The sequence below is a fragment of the Sesamum indicum genome, linkage group LG3 (assembly GCF_026168435.1).
Source record: "Sesamum indicum cultivar Baizhima isolate 11 linkage group LG3, ASM2616843v1, whole genome shotgun sequence".
Taxonomy (NCBI): Eukaryota; Viridiplantae; Streptophyta; class Magnoliopsida; order Lamiales; family Pedaliaceae; genus Sesamum; species Sesamum indicum.
This window is the reverse complement of record NC_142659.1, coordinates 23,410,640-23,429,815: the sequence shown is the minus strand read 5'-3', so window position 1 is coordinate 23,429,815 and position 19,176 is coordinate 23,410,640. Positions and strand designations below refer to the sequence as shown.

Sequence of the window (19,176 nt, the reverse complement as noted above, 5' to 3'; positions counted from 1 at the left end):
TATTCACAAGACATGAATAATTTATTTTTACAAATGGTTGAAAACCTACCGCAGAAAAAAGTTGTTGGCCCCCAAAATTCTAACAGTTATTCCCCTTTTTTTCATCTTACATATGACTATTCATATTTATTTTTGTTTATTAAATAAGATGATTTTTTATGATCTTATATATATCTTAGATGTGTAATCCCTGCACATATATATGGGACTAGTGGATATTTGTAATAGTTTAAGTTAAGTGACTATCATTTTTTAATTAAAAATAAGTTAAAATGAATGTTTTTATTTGCCGTTTATGCTTTTAAATTGTTTAAATTCAATTAATTAAGGCAAAAGCTAGAAGTATTTTTACGGCTTAATGATCATTGTATATATATTAAAGTTTTATGCCAAACATTTCAATTTTAAATACTCTTAATTTTCATATAGCTAAACTTAGAACTTATTTTCTCCAGAATCTATTAATATTTTTTGGTTTATTCCTTTATCTTGTCATTATTAGTTGTATAGCATTGGGCAATCAAAATGGTATAAGTGGTTCCCAAGCCTAAGTATATGCAAGACGACCAGCCACCTACGGTTGTCTCTTTTCTTGATGTGCTGATGACAGCAGTGACCTCTCGAGAAGGTTTGTTTTGAGGAGGCAAATGATTCTTTTGGTAAGAGAAGTTACTGTTCTTTGTTTTTAAAAGGTAGGGGAAGAAAAATAAAGATAAGTGTTTTTTAATGTGTTCGATTTTGTATTTTGTAGTAGTATAAATAAGTTAAGACATGTTGAACTGTGCGTGTTGTGTATATATATATATATATATATGTATATTTGTTGACTGTATTTTGAATAAAAAAAATTAAGAGAAAATTGTATGAAATCCCCTTGTGTTTTAAAAATTTGGCTAAAAAACCCCGTGTTAAAAATATATTCAAAAAATTCTTTGTATTTTTTAAAATGTTGCACATGCTCCTCTTTTGTCAATTGCCCTTGATGGCTTCAATTTTTTTGGTGAGTTGCCTATTATGTCCTTGTTTTTAGTAGTCATTGATCTTTTTTAGTTAAAAGTGAATGGCATAGATTTTAAGTAATTTGTACAATATATTTTTGCATTTATATATATACATAGTTATATATATACACATAGTTATATATAAAATAAAAATAGGAAAAATTGCATAAAACTCCCATGTTTTATGAAAACTCGGCAAAAAATCCCCGTGTTATTTTTATATGCAAACAAAATCCAGTGTAATTGTAAATGGCGTTCACTTGCCCAATTCCGTTAGCGCCAGTTAACGGAGTTAATTTTTTCCTTAAATCTCCGTTATACCCTTGTGACTTGTTGTAGTAAAAAAAAAAAAAGAGGGGGGGGGGGTGCATCTTTTCTTCCAACGAGAGTTTGGAAAAGATGGAGAGAAGACAGATTAGGGTTCGTATTAGGGCATGGTGATTTTGGGTTTAATCCTGCAAAATCTCTCTTTATTTGCACAAGTTTAGTAGTTCTAAATTAAAAATTGAGTGTTATTGACTGTTGCAAAGCTTTTGATTGGAAATATAGCTGGGAACACGAAGTCAAAATCAATGGTAAGAATGTTCTTCAATTTTCTACCTAATTTCTTTTTAAACTTCTGGCTTTTTTTTCACTGTTCGAGAAGGAATTTAATGATGCTTTTATTTGTTTGTTTTGGCTTTGAAAGAGCTGCTGAGACAATAAGCTCATTCAGAAGCAAATAACAGTATGAAAAATAGAACATCCAAAATACATGTAGTGAGAGGATGTTAAGTTGTATATGTAGTGGAAGAGAAGGGTATTTTGAATTATTGCACTACCAAAAAAGCTGAAATAGGGTATAAAAAAAAAAGGATCCTACTCTCATTTCCACCGTGTGTACAACACCTTCCATTAGTTTTGGACGAAAGGGGTCTTTTATGATTATTTATTTAACATATGTAAGTTTGTGCAATTTTAACATAACACATGGGGTATTATGCAATTTTTCCATAAAAATATTATAAAAAACCCTTTTATTTCCCATAAAAATATTATAAAAAACCTTATCTATATCGCCATAGAGCTAGACGGTGACACCACGATGCCGCGCCCAACTCAACCAGATGTCGCGGAGCGACGTGCAGTGGAGGCAAACGAGGCGGAAGGGGAGACCGGGATACGCAGGAGAGGGCGGTGTTGGCTGGGCGATTGGGGTAGAGGAGGGGACGACCCATTTTCTGTTTATTTATTTATTCATTATATATCTTTGTTTTGTATCTTTTAATATAATGAATTAATTTACTTATGTACTTTTTATGCCTAAACATATTACATTAATAATTTATTTATTGTATTTCATATACATACTATAATTTCATATCGAACACAAAAATTAAATTAACTAATAATATTTTAGAAATAAAATCATGTATTTTAATTTAAAAAAATTCATAAATAATATTCAATAATCTTATATTTTCACATGCAAAATATGTATAGTAATTTGATTTGATGTAATAATAGTTTTTACATATAAACCTTGATGAATACTGCTATTTCAGTATTTATCATACTTTTTCTCAAGAAAATATGAAAAATATAAAGAATTAACCAAAAACAATATTGACAGGGGCAATTTTATCTATTCTAAGAAGATAAATGCTAAAATGCATAAAAAAATCATCTAATTCATCCAATGCGTGTAGACAATTCTTTATTTCTTTTTTTTTTATAAGAAGAGTCTTTTTTGCAGGGTTTATAATTACATGGGGTATTAAAACTAAAAGCTTTATTTATTTATTTTATCCTCCATTTGAATCTATGTTGTTGCTTTACTAATTTCAACTTTTTAATCTATGTTTATCCTCACCCATTATAAAAACATAAAAAGTATTAGTGACAAAAATATTAATATTTCCAGTAACAATAAGTATTAAGTGTCAATAATTTTTATTTTTGTCACCATAATAACTTATATAGTTCTAATAGTGACAATATTTGAGTAATTCGTGACAAAAAGCTTAGCCTTAGTAGCAGGTGGCATATGGGCGCCAAAGGCTCAATTTGCCTTAGCATCCACGTGCTGCACCATTGGACTTTCCGTTCGAAAGTCAATAAAAGTACTAATTTGGCACATGAAGCCATTTATATGGTACCAATTGTGCTATTTAAAGAAAATATAGTATCAATCTCGTAACAGTTCTGGTACTAAAAATTAAATTCTTTCTTTGAAAATAAGATTTAACATTTTACAATTATAAGCTCTGCAAATATCTTATAGATTATGGGAATAAGGTCTGCCGCTTATTCATGGAGGAAATGATTGTATCGTCTGGCGTTTTGAGACAGGTAGACCTACAGCCCAAGCACTTTATAGATTATGGGAGCCGTCGGGATCCAAAGTAGGTTGGGCTTCTCTAGTCTCGGGCTCGCTGAAAATTCTGAGGCATACATTCATCCTTTGACTTGCGATTTTGGGGAAGCTATCCACGACTAATCGATCCTGGTTATCACACATCGGTGAATGTGTCCTCTGTGAAGAGAGCGCGGTAGAGATACGTAACCACCTTTTTTCGATGCCGTTATGCGCGGCAGTGTCTCACAGCTGTTAGAAGGGTTGTACTAGTCTCCTGGCCCAACCGAGACTGGCTAGGGGACATTGAATGGACAACGCGAAAATGGAGAGGGAAACACATTGTCAACATGGCGTACCAGACTCTCCTTGCGTCATGTGTATACCATATTTGGAGAGAACGGAACTTAAGACGATTTGAGGACTCTAGGCAGCCACCTCCTATACTTGCCACCGTCATAGTTGAAGATGTTAGACAACGGATTCTTAGCAAAAATTTACCTTATTCTGTTAGTTCATGTGGATTATATAGACTATGGCGTATCTCTTGGCCTGTCGAAGAAGAAACCAATCTTTGAACACTGTTGTATTGTACTTTTTGTACATTTTACTTAATGAAACTTACATTTACACAAAAAAAAATATCTTATAGAATAAATGAGTTTATAAGATGTTTTTAGTAAGTTTATTCCAAACAATTATTACTCTCTAATTAAGTTGTCTAGCTAAGAAAATAGAGGAAGAAGCGGTCTGAATTTTCTATTACAAAATATTCATCTCGTATTCCATTTAATATATACAAGTGAAAATCACATGAATAAAGAACTATTTCATCTAAATACTTTAGAAAAACATAATGTGTATATATATGTGATGCAATAATATAAGATGTAATTAATTAATACCATTTACAATAAAAGTTGGAATTGGGGCAACAAAATGTGGCATGAACAAAAGAGTGCAGATTAAAAAGGTATAACAAAATCAAAGTATTCAAGAATTTAACTTACAACTTACACTAAAAGAACATAGAAATGTATGAATTAAGGGAAATTAAGCATGAAAACAAATAACTAATTGAGGGAAGGCCGGCCTAGTTATGAACTTGCTCCAACAACCTTGAACCATATAGCATCCATGACTTATAATAATACCTCGTATACTCAAAAACCTCTAAACTTCCATCGGTACATGTCCTTGATGATGAACATGTTTTGTAGTTAATCACCAAGTGAAAACCAAATGCCGATGAGAAAACCCTCATTGTCAAGATTAGTAGTACGTGTGTAGTCGGAAATTAAGCACCCCTTGGCATATACTTAGCAAGAAATAGAGCGAAAAAAGACGTGTTTCATAATTTTAATGATTCGTTCTCAAAGTATTGATCGACCTGGGGAGCCAACAGACGATGCAGCGAACCTAGATTGGTTCCGTTTCCCGGGAGGCTTACCGCAGATGCATTGGCACTCATATCCACATATGTTGCCGAAGCATGAGAACAGGCCGCTTCCACCATCGCTGTGCCTACGGCCATGTTGGCCGCCAGATGACTTGTAGCTGCTCGTCGAGAAGCCATTATCGTACAATGGCGGTAGCTCCGTTCGCCACCTCTCCAGCTTTGACCTAAGCCCTTCAACACTCTCATCCAAGCTCCAACCGTCCAAGACAGAGCTTTGATTGTCATCTTGAAGATATCTCCTTTGAGCCAATGCGGCCGCCACCTCAGACGGTGAGGGCCCAACCTCGGAGTCGGACACAATTGAGTTACCTTTGAAGGGTGCCCCAATCACTGGCTTCCCTATTGGCAATGGCCCCTTTTGTGCACCATTAGGCTTCAAAATGGTTGGTATTACAGCCTTGTGTTTAGGTGAACCCGAATTCTGGACACCCTTAATTCCAACTGATTTCTCATCAACCACCTTAGCTTTTTCAGGAGAGCCAAGTTTTTTATCACCCCTGTTGTCTTTACCCTCATTTTCTGTGTCTTTATTCTTTAAATTACGCGTATCATTCTTGTAAAAGGTCGACGACCCTTTGCTCACGATCGAGTCACTCACCACTGAACTTGCCTTGCCCTTCTTGCCCTTTTGCTTCGGCTTCTCTCGGAGCTCTGCTCCACTGATCACTGAACTAGCCTTGCCTTTCTTTTTTCCCCCTTTAAATGGATCAACCGATTCTGAGACGGTGATAACGGAACTACCTTCTTTAGTTCCCATCTGTGTTGGCACCGCAACCATTGAACTCCTGGGGGAAAAGTCATTGAATATCACACGTTCGCTGCGTTCACTTCTTGACCTGCGCAGTATAGGCTTCAGAGCAGGAGCCTGCTGCTGCTCTTTGTTGTTCTTAGTGTCATTTTCCTGTACCTGCAGATGAACTGGTGGATGCTGCATCAGATCACGGTATCCGACAGCTGAACTGCTCAGTTGTCTGTACAACGGCATGCTCCTCAGAGATCCGTCGAGTAAGGCCACACCAATGTTCAGTATTCCCTGTGGACGCCCTGACGGACGACGTACCTGAATCATGGATCCGATTATCGAGTTTAGATGTGGAGAAAGTGATGGATTCAAATGTACATGACACATGGCAATCTTTGATTGATTGCTACAACGAATCGGAATCAAGCATCAGTTGCAACAAGAGTTATTTCATGCATGCTTTGATTGTATTCTCTTTCTGCGTCTCCCCCTCTTATCATGAAACACAAGAAAATGGATATAATTTGCTTGACAATAAATAAGGAATTAAGAATCCAATGTCCAAGGAGTAATTGATCCGTTTGAAATGTCTGAAAAAAATGCAACAGACGATTCTTCGGAAAAAAATGCAACAGACGATTCTTCTGAAAAAAATGCGTGTGTCTGCATGCATGCTTGTGTATATATATATATAAGACATCAACAGTTTAATAAAATCAATTTCACAGAACAATATTCAAATTTAGCTAATTCATTTCACACAAAATCCCTCTTATTGATTTGTTGATATTGAAATAATACTTCCACAAACATTGATTAGATCTTAAATCTCCTCAGATTTTGCATGAAACCAAGAATCGAAGACCATGATGACAACGAATTTTCACACTTGCACGAAACCAGAAAACAATAAACAAATCAAACAAAAAAAATAAGAAAAAAATCATGCATGCATGCATGCAGATCCCTCTTTTCAAATTCATTCAATAAACATAACCTGAAGTGCAACGAAGCGCATGCCCATGTAATGCGAGTTGTTCTGATGGGTCCGCACAGGCGGGGGAATAAGGTTGCCGACGAGCACACGAACCGTGCCAACAAGAACATCGCGTAACCAATGCGCCGAATAGATCTCAATCATGACTGCGGAGCTATCTTCTCTGAGAAACTCCTCTTCCACCCTGAAAACAAACTTATCATTCCATGTAGGGTTATTGTTCCCCTCCTTGTCGACACACGACGAAAGCTTCCGGTTCGGATGCACCCACGCCTTGGCGTACGTTCGCATTTTCCTGGCAACGGGCTCCAAATCCTGCCCCGAAATTATGTTTATTTCGAGAAGCTGGAAAGGTTTCATTGCAGGCGCCATGATGGGCGATGGAACGGGACGTAAACGTCGCTACTCGATTCTTGAAGATGACGAAGAAGGTGGTGATGGGAGCAGAGTTGTTCCGCCCGCCGTCCGGACACAGGACGACGAGGGAATGGTAGGTTTGGGGGAGATGGAGGCGAGTGGGGCGGGGAGGGAGAGAGGATAATGGGGTGTCTAGAGCAGATGCATGATCAAAATCAGGGGATGGAAAAGGAGGAGAAGTTGACTGATGTTTGTGAATGGTTGGGAAAGGGATGGATATTGGCATTCGTGGACTTGTTTTAGCTGTTTCTCTTGGCACAAAATAGTCCCTCTAGAAAAGGAGAAATGTGGTGGTCTTATATTTTTTGCAACTATATAAATATATATGATTATTAATCTTTCATAATTATTCTATTTTTAGTTGCTTTATTTTTTTTTAAATGTAATTCACTAGTATGAGAAAATGGAAAAATTCTAAATCGAAATCACATTTGATTTAATTAAACCAATCACAGAGCAAATATGATATACTTATAATGTGAATGGTCACTATTCTTGAACCATACATCAATTATATGGTAAGTATACTGCTCCCATCAATTAATTAATAACTCTCATGAAACATTTCCTTGTATTGTGTTTCATAGACAAACAAATGTAAATATTTTCTCCAATATTGTTTACTGTATAATTTGAGTTGCAATAATCCTGCACTATAAAATATTTCGAGAAAAAATGTATTTTTCGTCGTGTAATATTTTACCATGGCACTTTTAATTCACTTCAATTTTATTTTTTTAATTGAGTGCATTATTCTTTTTTAAAAAGGTAGTATATTTATTTTAATTTATGCCAAAAAATGTCAATTTTATCGCGCTAGAAAAAAATGACTATTGGCTATAATTTTAATAGCTTATGCACTAAAAATCATTGCAAATAATTTTTGTTGACTATGGTTAAATATAATTATTGTAAAAATATAAATTTTCCACCAATAAAAAATTTAATATTTGCTATGGCTTTTAGCCATGATAAATGTTATAACTACCCTTACAGATACCACGCCCAACGACATATATGTAACATTGAAAACAATATACGTACTAAAAAATAAACATCTTTAAATTAATTAAACATCAATACAATTCAACATTACATTTTTTTGAGAAAAATGGGACAAATAGTTGCATTTAACCAAAACTTGAAAAAATACAATAAAATAAAAAGAAAATGACTATTTCTTTCTTTTTAAATAAAAATTCCGTTAAAGTTCAACGATTTAAACGATTTATTATTAGAAGAATTAAAAATACCAAAGGAATAACAGTTTGAGAATCAAAATAATAATTTAAATTCTATTTGTTTTTATTGAGGAGAAAACCATAACCTTTTATAAATAACGAAGGTCCGCATCGACCAAACCAAAACAAGAAGAGACTATAGAAACACATTAGAGTTGCGAGAAACATGAGCAAAAGAGTACACTATGGTTGGTTTTATTTTTGACAATTTTCGAGATAAGATAAATTACACCTAATGTTTGCCTCTTTGTTTTCACACCTTGTTTGTGTGTTTTTTTATTTTTGAACTTTCTAAATATATAATAGATATATACACACTTATATATATAAATATTTGACAATGAACAATAAATTTTGTCTAAAAAAAATACAACATTAAATATACAATATTTATATATAAAAGAGACAGTAATTTGATAATAAATAGTGACTTTTGCCTTTAAAATCCCAACAATAAATATACACTATTTATTTTAAAATATTTTAAATTACCTTCAAAATTATCCAAAAATACACTTTATCTTCTATATACACTTATTTATTTATATTTTTTTTTTCTATTTTCAAAACACAAAACAAAATAGTCCGCCAACAAAACCAAACAATGGTAGGTTAAGCCGGAATTAATTGAAAACTTGATGGATAAGAGAAAGCCGGTGTCACGTTTGTGGACAAAAGGGTTCATTGAATCTGGACCAAATGCTTTCATTGAATAAATCGAACCTTTTATCACGTAACAAATACGTATAATTATCACTTGCAAGAGCTCAGTGATCACTGATCATTTCTGTCAACTAAAGATTCGTCCATGGCGAAGCAAGAACCCACCTCCGCCGCATCCCGCCCCCTGAAAATCGTAGCTGGAGCAGACGCCTTTGGCAGCAGCCTCAAAGACGTGCTCGTCGCTCAGCTCCGCTCCCTCAACATCGAAGTCGAGGACCTCGGCACTTCGAAGTACTACTCTGTCGGCGAAGAAGTCGGCCGCCGCGTCAGCCAAGCAGCGAAGAGCAACTCCTCCGTTGAAACCCGGGGCCTGCTGGCCTGTGGAACCGGCGTCGGAGTCGCCATCTTCGCCAACAAGTTCCCCGGGGTCTACGCCGCCACGTGTCTCACCACTGGTGAGGCCCGTAACACTCGATCCATCAACAATTGCAATGTCCTCGCTGTTTCCGGCATGTCTACGACACCGGAAGCCGCGACGGAGATCCTGACCACCTTCCTCAACACCCCTTTCAAATCCCCCTGCCCCGCCTCCGGCTCGAACCCATGGCCCGAGGATCTCCAGGATTTTTTTGAAAAATCTGTTGAGGAGATGTCCAAAATCGGAAATGAAAATGGTCCTGTAGCTGATCCGCCGTGTTTTATCTGTTCCCTGGCGAAAGCTCGCGAGGATAAGGAATTCACCCCCGTCGATGTAATGCCTGGCGGGTCAATGAAGATATTGAGGGAGACGCCCACATCGGCCATCGTGAGGTTTAAGGCCGGCAGCGTGGAGCCGGCGCATCATCATACTTTCGGCCACGATTTGGTAGTCACCAAGGGGAGAAAATGTGTGTGGAATTTGACTAAGAAGGAGAAGTATGATTTAGGAGTTGGGGATTATTTGTTCACTCCAGCAGGGGATGTGCATCGAGTCAAGTACTTTGAGGACACTGAGTTCTTTATCAAGTGGGATGGGCATTGGGACTTGTTCTTGGATGAAGATGTTGCTGCTGCCAATGCTGCTATAGATAAAGAGAAGAATGATACTAAGTAAAAGTTGATAAGGCTGTTGAAGTTTGATGAATGCTGCTTGTTCTGGTATGCTTCATGCTTTATCAAACATTTTAGTATGAAAGATAGTGATTTTGTGGTGTTGGTTTGGCTGTTGTCTGTTGTGCATCTTTGTGCTGATCATGTAAATGACTGTATCTCCCTAGATATGGTCGAGTGTCTCGTTATTGCTTCTAATGTCAGTTTTTGCTGTTCTGCAATAACTTGATTTCTAGGAAATGAGCTTACTGTAAAGTTGAGATCTGCTTATTGGGGTGTATTTGTAGTTACAAATACGTTATTAAGAAATGTAATTTGTGATTTTGTATAGGACATCAAGTGTTTATATAATTAAACCTGATATTAAGAACACGAATGTAATTTATCCTATTAAATAATTATCGTTATGGTATTTTGTTTGTGATACTTAGACATGTAATTTACCCTATATGGGGCATATTTTATGAGGCCTGATAAGTTGCTTCTCTATCATCATCGGTTATCGCCGTTAACTTGCTGCGGTAGACGGGTGACAACCATTAATAAAGGGCTAGAGCATGATAGGATATAATTCTTCAAATCTTTTATTATAAATATAACATTTACATATCATAATCGTTTAAGACTATAAATTACCTTTTAATGTATAAAAAAACATAAAATTATGGGATAATTGCACGGTTCTCCCTTGAAGTTTAGTGTAATTATACATAAACTTCTTGTGATTTAAAAAATTACATTTAGTGCCCATGAAATTTACTTTTATTTAAGCAAGAAAATTTATTAAAAATTCATATTTACCCCCAACTAACTTATTATTAATTTATTACGGGTCAAATAAATTTTTTTATAATCAAATTACCCACATCTTAATGCATGTTAGAAAGTGTCTGACTGTTGTGAAGGTATTTTAAGCACAAAAGCTCAATAATAATAAATTGATTAGAGGTACATATCAATTTTATTTAATTCTTTTTATTAATATCAACAAATTCAATAAATTTTTCATAATACAAGAACTTATTTATTAAACAAAAATAAAAATCATAAATATTAAATATAATTTTTCAAACAACATCAAATCTACGTATAATTACACCAAACGTATTATAATTATCCCGAAAGTTATATGTGATTTGCATCAAAAGGATACCATTTTATAGTAAAAGGTAATTAGTAATTTTTCCCATTACAGTTACAGTGGCAGTGGTGCCCAAAAAAGTGAAGAGATTCATGTCAAAAGTCCAATTTCAGAGCTTACTCAAGAAAAGGGTGAGTTACCATAAATACAAATAACTTGTTTACTGGCAGCATATTAGGAAAAAGAATCCTCGAGAGAACCCATTTCATTAGTGACAAAAAAATAAAAAATGGATTGCAACAAACGAAAATATTGCCATGATACCTTCCACCAGACCTAATAAAATTTGCTTCTTAAATTTTGTAAATGACCAAAAAAGAAGAAAAGGTGATAAATATGATAGTGAATGTGATATTCCAAAATTAGTTTTCCCAAGACATTCTATTCTCCTTCAGCTTCAAAGAGGCAGCAACTCATTCTGATGAGATTTGCCCGTTTCTCGATCCTTGTTGGTTGCCTGAGTACGGCCTTTCCTGTCGAGGAGCTTGCCTGTAGAAACCGTTCCCCCTCGGTCTGTTGTAATCACGGTCGAGCCCGTCTTGATTGCTCACCCTGCCAAAGCCACGACTACCGAAGCGTCCTCTTGTCCCTTCCATCTGGTAGCTTACCCTGCCTCTACCTCTTGCTCCTGTTCAGAACAAGTTAGCCATGAAAGAATTAACCAATACCCAGCTAAGTCCAATCCAAGTACTTGGCTATATAACTTAATAACAGATTAACTGTAAAGGAGGAATGCCATCCACTATAATGTCTTGCTACTGGAGATTTCTTAGATGCAACACAAATTCTCAAATTTTAGCTGGCCTTGGGTGGTCTCAACACTGTGATAATGCATGTCAACTGTCAGCTGCTTTGTATCTGGACTGTTTTACAAAAGACAAACTTATACTTGAGAAATTCTTTCAGGGTTAATCTCTGGGAAGAATCGAAAAAGAAAAAAAAAGAGGAACAAACCAAAAATTATTCGGAACAGCGCTTACAAAACCATTAGTATACAGACAAATTTTGTCCTTTTAATATCAGTTATTTCACCCTTCAGCATATATATTTTGGCTAAGGAATACCAACCAGATCTGACACATTTCAATGCCTTGAAAAGGAATGCTTATGCACCAAACATCAATGGCAAAGATTTCAAGTCGCAGGTAAAATTTGGATTAGAGCAGAGTTACATACTTCCCCCTCGAATGGTGTTATTTCTGTTCGGTCTCCTCCCTTCAATATAAAGTTGGTGTCCGCCAATCTGAACCATGGATGCCTATAAGGAAACAACATAGCATAAGGGCTAAATGGTAGTGAAACTCAGTGTAAGAAATTCATCAGAATTCTTGAGTACTCGGCGATAAATTTGTGCAACAGAATAATTATCCATCTGTGATGGGTGACTCAAACTTAGAGAGTAACCCTATTTATTGAGGTTCTAGAGAACTGTGAACTAACTGCAAAAGGACCACCTCTCCCAAACAAAGATAAGAGGCCAAACCAATTTGCTACTACCAGATTGGAAGTTCAATATGAGAAAAAGGAAGCAGCCAACTGTTCAATAATGGTGAATGGTGTCCTTTCCTATTCAATTAAGATGTCTGCAGATAAATAATTTCTTTTCGGCAATAGTAGTTTGTATTTCGCAGAATGTGACAGGGAAAGAATCATGCTTGCTATCATATAGGTGTAAAGAAATTCAATCGAAAACCTAAATTCTCAACCCACTTAAAATCGTTGTACCAAGTCCAAATGGAGCATGCAGTAGTCTGCACATTTTATGGTTTGTTTTTAAAATTTGTAAAAAATACATATACATACATGTATATATATTAGAAAGACAAATTTTCGTCTACAAATGGTCAAACCTTAATTGCATTCTGCACCCCAGAGACATCTTCAAATTCAACAAACGCATAGCATACATCTATATCCTGCAGAAATTTAACATGTCAAATTTCAGAATTTAACTGAAAAAGAAGCGAAAGGCGATCGGGCAGGTCAGAGACCAAACCTTCCTGGTTCTAATGGCCACGCCATCAGGCTTTAGTTTACCAAACTTCTTGAATTCCTCCCCTATTTCAGAAGCTGCCATTGTGGTTGGAACATTTCTTACATACACTGACTTGACCTCAACTGCAGAAGATGGATTAATATAAATACAGAATTAGGTTGTGAACTAATATTTTGCTGTAGGAAAAAATCACTTAAGACCTCCAGTACAGGCTAATGCATCAGAAATAGAAAAGATGACAGTAAAATAGCAAATAATCACCTTCGTCTTCCAAAGCAGATGTTTCTTCTAGCGTTTCAATCACAGACCTCTCAACTGTGTTTGATGGAGCAACTGATGGCTGACCAGGGGTTTCAGGTATATGCTGCCACTCTGAAGGAGCGGCAGGCTTGTCAGAGGAGGATTGCGAGGGCACTGCTGAAGCAGATTGTCCTTTAGCGACCTGTAACTTCCAATAATTATCAATGATATTAAGAGTTTACACCCGTCTGAGCAAATCCATGCATGAAAGTGCAGTGTACATTGGAAGAAGTGTAAGAATTAGATGTGATTACATACTATGGAAGCATAAGTGTGTTTTTGTGGCTCCGATACAGGCTCTTCAATAGGAGAAGACAAATGGTCAGGTAAAGAGTTCATAGTTCCCTGAAGAGAACCATTTGAATGCACAAACTTATCATCCAGTATGTTTTCTGTTTCAGGGACCTGCGCCATCTGTTCCTCATGATAGTTATAGTTATTGACTGGACCATCATCTTCAATCTTTGCAGGAGTTGGAAACTCCCTAGGCTGGACATCTGCACCCAACATATAGTTGGATACTGCAAAAGTAGTCATATATATACATAAAACCTAGATCAGCAATTCTCTTTGTATTTTCTCCAGTAATCACATTCTGAATTATATGTAAGTGGAAAGGTAAATTGGGGTTAGCATTGACATAACATAAATATTCAATTCAAAAGATCAATAATAAAAATAAATCAATGTATATTTCAGATTTACTTATGCACAAAACAGAATCAAACGATAAATAAATAATATATTTGGATACTGCGAATAAGTATGATTTACTGTAAACCTAGAAACAATATAGATAGAGACAAGAAAGAATTTAGTGAATACAAAAAATGTAGTATAAGATTATATCTGCATGCATAAACTCTACCGCTGTGAGTTTTCTCTTGAATTCCAAAGAAAAAGAACAATCAAAATAAGAAAGAAAAAAACATCACACTGGAATCCAGGTTTTGGCTTTTTTATTTTATCAGAAGCTTCTTCTGGGCAATTGATCCCTTCCTTAAATTCAAAATTCCTACAAACAAAAACCATGTTCTTTGCAATCAGATTACTATTGCATGCATACCCATGGCCTTAGGGTGCTTTCAGAGGGGAAATGTGTACTGTTTGGTCGTTATCGGTTGTGAGAGTATATTTGTCTTAGAATGGAATCTGGATAGAGATTTAGATATTATTGCAAAAAAAATATGACCACTCAAAACAGTTAAACTGAAACTCACCAAATTCAGGCACCAAAATTTTGTTTTACCCAGACATATACATTGATATTATACATATGTATCTCCATGTATACATGATATGTATATTTTCTCCACATAGGAGCCTGTATATGTGCGTATATGCATATAAATGAATTTAGATGTACAGGAACCAATAAAATAGAAGTAGCGGCGAAACCCAAGGTCTCATTCTACCACTTTCAATACAGTGAATTTGACCTTTAGAAGTCATACTCTGTTCAGGAAGCAACTAACTGCTTCTTGCTTCTTGAGGTCCTAATTTAATTTTCAAACTATAAATCTAAAGTTAATTTAGTAAAAAAAAATATATGTTGTTCATCCCAACTACCTAAGAAAGTACTTGAGCATCATACCACCTGTCCTGCTCTCATCTTCAACCATTCCCAATAAGACTGAATCAAATTTCAATTAGTTTCCTCTTCACTTCATGCTAAACAATAATGTCAATAAGTTATTAATTCAAGTGAAAAAAATTAAATTGTTTTCCAAAAGAATCAGAGAGAATGAATCAACCTTGTTCTCGGACTGTAGCCGAAGAATGGAGCTTGGTATCAATATTGCTCTGAGATAAATAGGCAATTGGATGCTGCAGAATTTGTTCTTCATCAACATAATGGAAAATATCATTAAGAACGAAGTACCCTTTCTCCTGAGGTGCAAGGAAGAAGGTCTCAATGAACTTCTTCCTCCCATTGAAATCCTTTGCATGCACAGAACCAGAGACCATCACGAGAACTCCACCATTCCAAGATTCTAAAGAATGTGCGGTCTTAATCTCTATCCCCGTATAATTAAGTGACATGACAAGTTGGTGGATTTGCTGCAAGATTTAGAGAAGAACTTAACATGGATCCCATCGCTATCTAGTGCCAGAGAACAAGTTACATAAAAATCGCTTTAAATTATGCACTAAAAGAGGGAACAAGTATGTCATGTGCCCCAGCTGGAAAAAAGAAAATGTTCAATACTTCAATTACTATTTACTAATTTTCAAATTGTAATTGGATAAAGGAAAACAAAGTATTAGCGCATATCAGCATATGCAAACTAAAATAACCTTCTGGGATAATTTACCAAGATAAGAACCATACAGGATCTTGTCAGCTTCATATACAGAATGTCAAGGACAGTAGACAAGTTTATTTTCAGCCAAAACACTCTAACCACTTATTTATGATGTGTGGATTACAAAATAAAACAAGTCTTAAAATGTTTAAGACATGACACAGATCATTCAGTTGCGCGGCTGCCCAATATGCATAGATGCATATATGATATATGCACATAACAAGAGTTATAAAGACAATGGCATGAATACAAAGATGAAAATGCTTATGCCAGTGATCATCTCAAGTATCCACTACTGTGATTTGTGGACTATGGTGTAATATGGAAAAAGAACTGGTTTGTGACTCTTTGTAAAAGAAAGTTTCAAGAAGAGTCGAGCCATTTTTTCAATTAATTTTAGGAATTTTTAGTTCTGGTTAATTTTTTACAGAACCTAAGATCTTTAAAATATGAATAAAGGCGTCTGAAACATATCTCAGAGACTCAGACGCCATTAGCTATGTTGGAGCCATGTTGGTTTCTTTCTTTCTTTAATTTCTACGCACATCCAATGCCATTTCGAGCTTGCATAACTGCTGCGTCATGCCTGACGCCTGTTCAGAAATGCATGAGGTGCCTTTTTGAAGTGTCAGTGCACTAATGCCACTTGTGATGACAGATGAGAACCACGATCAATACGAACATTGATTAGAAGAGAATATGAGAGTCAGGTTACATATATCATAACATTTGGGTCAGGATCAATGCTTCATAACAATTTAGGGTTAGTATGGAGTATGTATTAATCATTTGAAAATATAAATAAGCTATTCCAATATAATCTATGAACGGCCAGGAACAGAGTAACACCATGGCAAAACAGACTTAAAAAGAATCACATAATGTGCAATATATAGACAGCTTCAATACATTAATTGCGATACTATTCCAAGTAAGCTCTTCTTCAATTACTTTTGCAATACCAGTGATCAGCTAGATATCTTTCTACTTTAGTATACACTCCACATCCATCAGTACTAATTCTTGCTTCAATTTTGCGAATCATTCATGCACATAATATCAAGTTCATAAAGATACCAGCATAGCAGTCGCAGTTTCTCTCGTGTTTCCATCAATCCGAAGCATGGTGCTGGCATCACTGTAAAATTGGTGAATAAAATCCGGCTGGTTCTGTAGCATCTGATAATATTGCCCGACAAAGTATGTCCCAACCTAAAAGAAATAAAGGAATTATGGACAACAATCATTATGCAGAAATTGATGTCATTGTCCTTCATAATCTCAGGTTAGCATCTTCTGTTTCTGTAAGGGATTGGAAAGTGGATAAATACTTAAACAGAATACTAAACAAATGAAAACATTCCACTGGAGGGCAGCATTCCCCTCTTCTATATATTGTGCTTACTTGTGTGTGCAAGAACACATTGTCAACAAAGAGAGATCAAAGGACAAACTACCATATGAACCAATAGATAAAGCCATTGATGATATAAATGCATGAGGTATTTTAAGCAAATCAATAACTGAAATCCGGCTTTTTACTCGGTCGTAGTTAGTAGAAACGAAAAAAAGATCCCACAATAGAGCCACCTAAGGTGAAATCAAATTTTCATATCTACAACAGCTTTAAATGCATTTTCTCTGTGGTACAGAGCCAAATCACATTTATCAGTAAAATCCATCACCCCATTCGTAAATACCATGATAGCATGCCCACAAGATTCTACTCATTAGCAGAATTTCCCTATTAACTGCCTGAGCAAAACCCAGAACTTGAGCTATACAACGTATTAGACTGTATATTCATCAAGCTTATAGCGCATGCTCAGACAAAAACCCAAAACTACAGGGTATCCATGGATATCATACGTATCTACTGGAGAATGGCGAACAAGTACATAAAAGCTAGACACGGAAATGGGTTCTTGCACAGTTATACACTACTTAAAATAGTTGCAAATGCTTTGGCTGTAAACAACACATATCCACCCAAACCACCACATAGTATGCAAGAACCCACACAACTACATAACACATACGAACACGAAATCTACGGGTATAGAGAGAGAAAAAAGATATACCTGGGCAGCAGTCACGGGCAGAGGAAAAGCCGTCGCCATCGAGAGAAAACCCAGATTCAAAATAGGAACCCCAGATCTAGAAACCCCAGTTACCAAGATCTATAAAACAATTAAAAAATAAATAAAAAGAATCAATCCCAACCCAGATTCAGTTCCACCATTTCACATTATCCCTTCATTCAAGAACCCCCTCCCCCCACTCTACAGTCACTATAACCCCTCGTAACACTGATAAATCTCAGAAAAGCAGCGGGGATGAGACTTTACGGCGTACTCCGTTCACGCTATTTTTCCTACTGTAGGGGATGGATAGAGTGTGTGCATATCTCTATACACACACACACACACACACTTATATAGACTGTGTATTACAACATAAAGACCACTGGTTTTGAGCTGCCTTTTGTATTTGTGTGCGGAAGTGTTGTGCTACACAGAGTACACAAACAAAGAGAAGGAACGCGTACAATTTTTTTGGATTATTTATGAAAATCTCCCCTTTTCTTTCTTTTTTTATCTTTTTGCCCCTTTTTCTTTTGCCCTTTTCCCCTTTTGTTCTTTTCTTTTTTTGGTTTTTATCTATTTGTTATGGTAAGGGTATGTTTGGATTTAGATTTCAAAGTTGGGAATATTGATGTTACTCATGAGCAGCATTCACTAACTTATAATATATTGAATGTGTAATAGAATCAAGAATGAAATTAAGGATATTTTTAGAATCAATTACGAAAGCAACCATCTAAAAATATCCTGTCATATTTTTTTTCATTTCGAGTTTCATTAAAATCCTATTTGTATTCAAGGGATTTTAAAATTTCTTTTTGAAAAAGAACATAAATAAATAATTATTTTTAATTCAAATTTCATTAGCAAGAATGTCAGGTTTAAGTGATAGAATTGATGTCTCATAATTAAATGGTTGTGATAAATGCAATTTAACTCTCTGTTTTATGTAAAATGAGTACAAAAAAACTCCGTAAAAAGAAAATTAACAAATTACCCTCTTGTATATTGAAAAATGAAGCAAATTACTACTTTAATTTTTTAAAATATAGAAAATAATTTACTATTTATTTTTTTACAGGGTAGTTGCATTTTTCTTTACAATAATTTTTAATTTTAGTGTTTGATATCTCATGTTTGGGTAGTTTGAATTGGAACTTGAAATTCAAATTCATAATATTTGCTATGTAACTTAGAGTTAAGAATAAAAAGAAAAAGGTTTTGTAATTCTGTTTATTTATTACATCGCTTGGAATATGATAAGATTTACTAACATAAAAGCCCTTCAAAAAGATTTTTTTTTTCTTTTATTCGATAAATGTAAATTTCATTAAGTAAAGGACATAGTCATACAGTACAATAATGTTCAAAGTGTGGATTTTCCCTCGACAAGCTAAGGGAT

At 35.3% G+C, this 19,176-nt stretch overlaps 3 protein-coding genes across 4 annotated transcripts; 1 reads left to right on the top strand and 2 right to left on the bottom strand.

Moving 5' to 3' along the window:
* Positions 1-4,268: 4,268 nt before the first annotated feature.
* LOC105158612 (uncharacterized) lies at positions 4,269-7,144 on the bottom strand. The gene is made up of 2 exons (XM_011075421.3): positions 6,535-7,144; positions 4,269-5,855 (listed from the first exon to the last, which is right to left on the bottom strand). Exons 1-2 carry the CDS (start codon positions 6,904-6,906, stop codon positions 4,710-4,712), a joined length of 1,518 nt encoding a protein of 505 aa, XP_011073723.1. The 5' UTR covers positions 6,907-7,144; the 3' UTR covers positions 4,269-4,709.
* Positions 7,145-8,834: 1,690 nt separating this feature from the next.
* Positions 8,835-10,277, top strand: DRT102 (DNA-damage-repair/toleration protein DRT102). The gene has a single exon (XM_011075420.3). It carries the CDS (start codon positions 9,001-9,003, stop codon positions 9,946-9,948), a length of 948 nt encoding a protein of 315 aa, XP_011073722.1. The 5' UTR covers positions 8,835-9,000; the 3' UTR covers positions 9,949-10,277.
* A 982-nt stretch (positions 10,278-11,259) lies between these two features.
* On the bottom strand, positions 11,260-18,230 carry LOC105158609 (nuclear transport factor 2). 2 transcript variants are annotated; one of them, XM_011075418.3, is made up of 9 exons: positions 17,772-18,230; positions 16,768-16,902; positions 15,136-15,442; positions 13,640-13,902; positions 13,343-13,529; positions 13,082-13,203; positions 12,936-13,001; positions 12,262-12,343; positions 11,260-11,713 (listed from the first exon to the last, which is right to left on the bottom strand). In XM_011075418.3, exons 1-9 carry the CDS (start codon positions 17,808-17,810, stop codon positions 11,499-11,501), a joined length of 1,416 nt encoding a protein of 471 aa, XP_011073720.1. In that variant the 5' UTR covers positions 17,811-18,230; the 3' UTR covers positions 11,260-11,498. The 2 variants fall into 2 exon arrangements, with proteins under 2 accessions (XP_011073720.1, XP_011073721.1); XM_011075419.3 differs by having other exon boundaries at positions 13,343-13,523; positions 17,772-18,228.
* Positions 18,231-19,176: the final 946 nt, after the last annotated feature.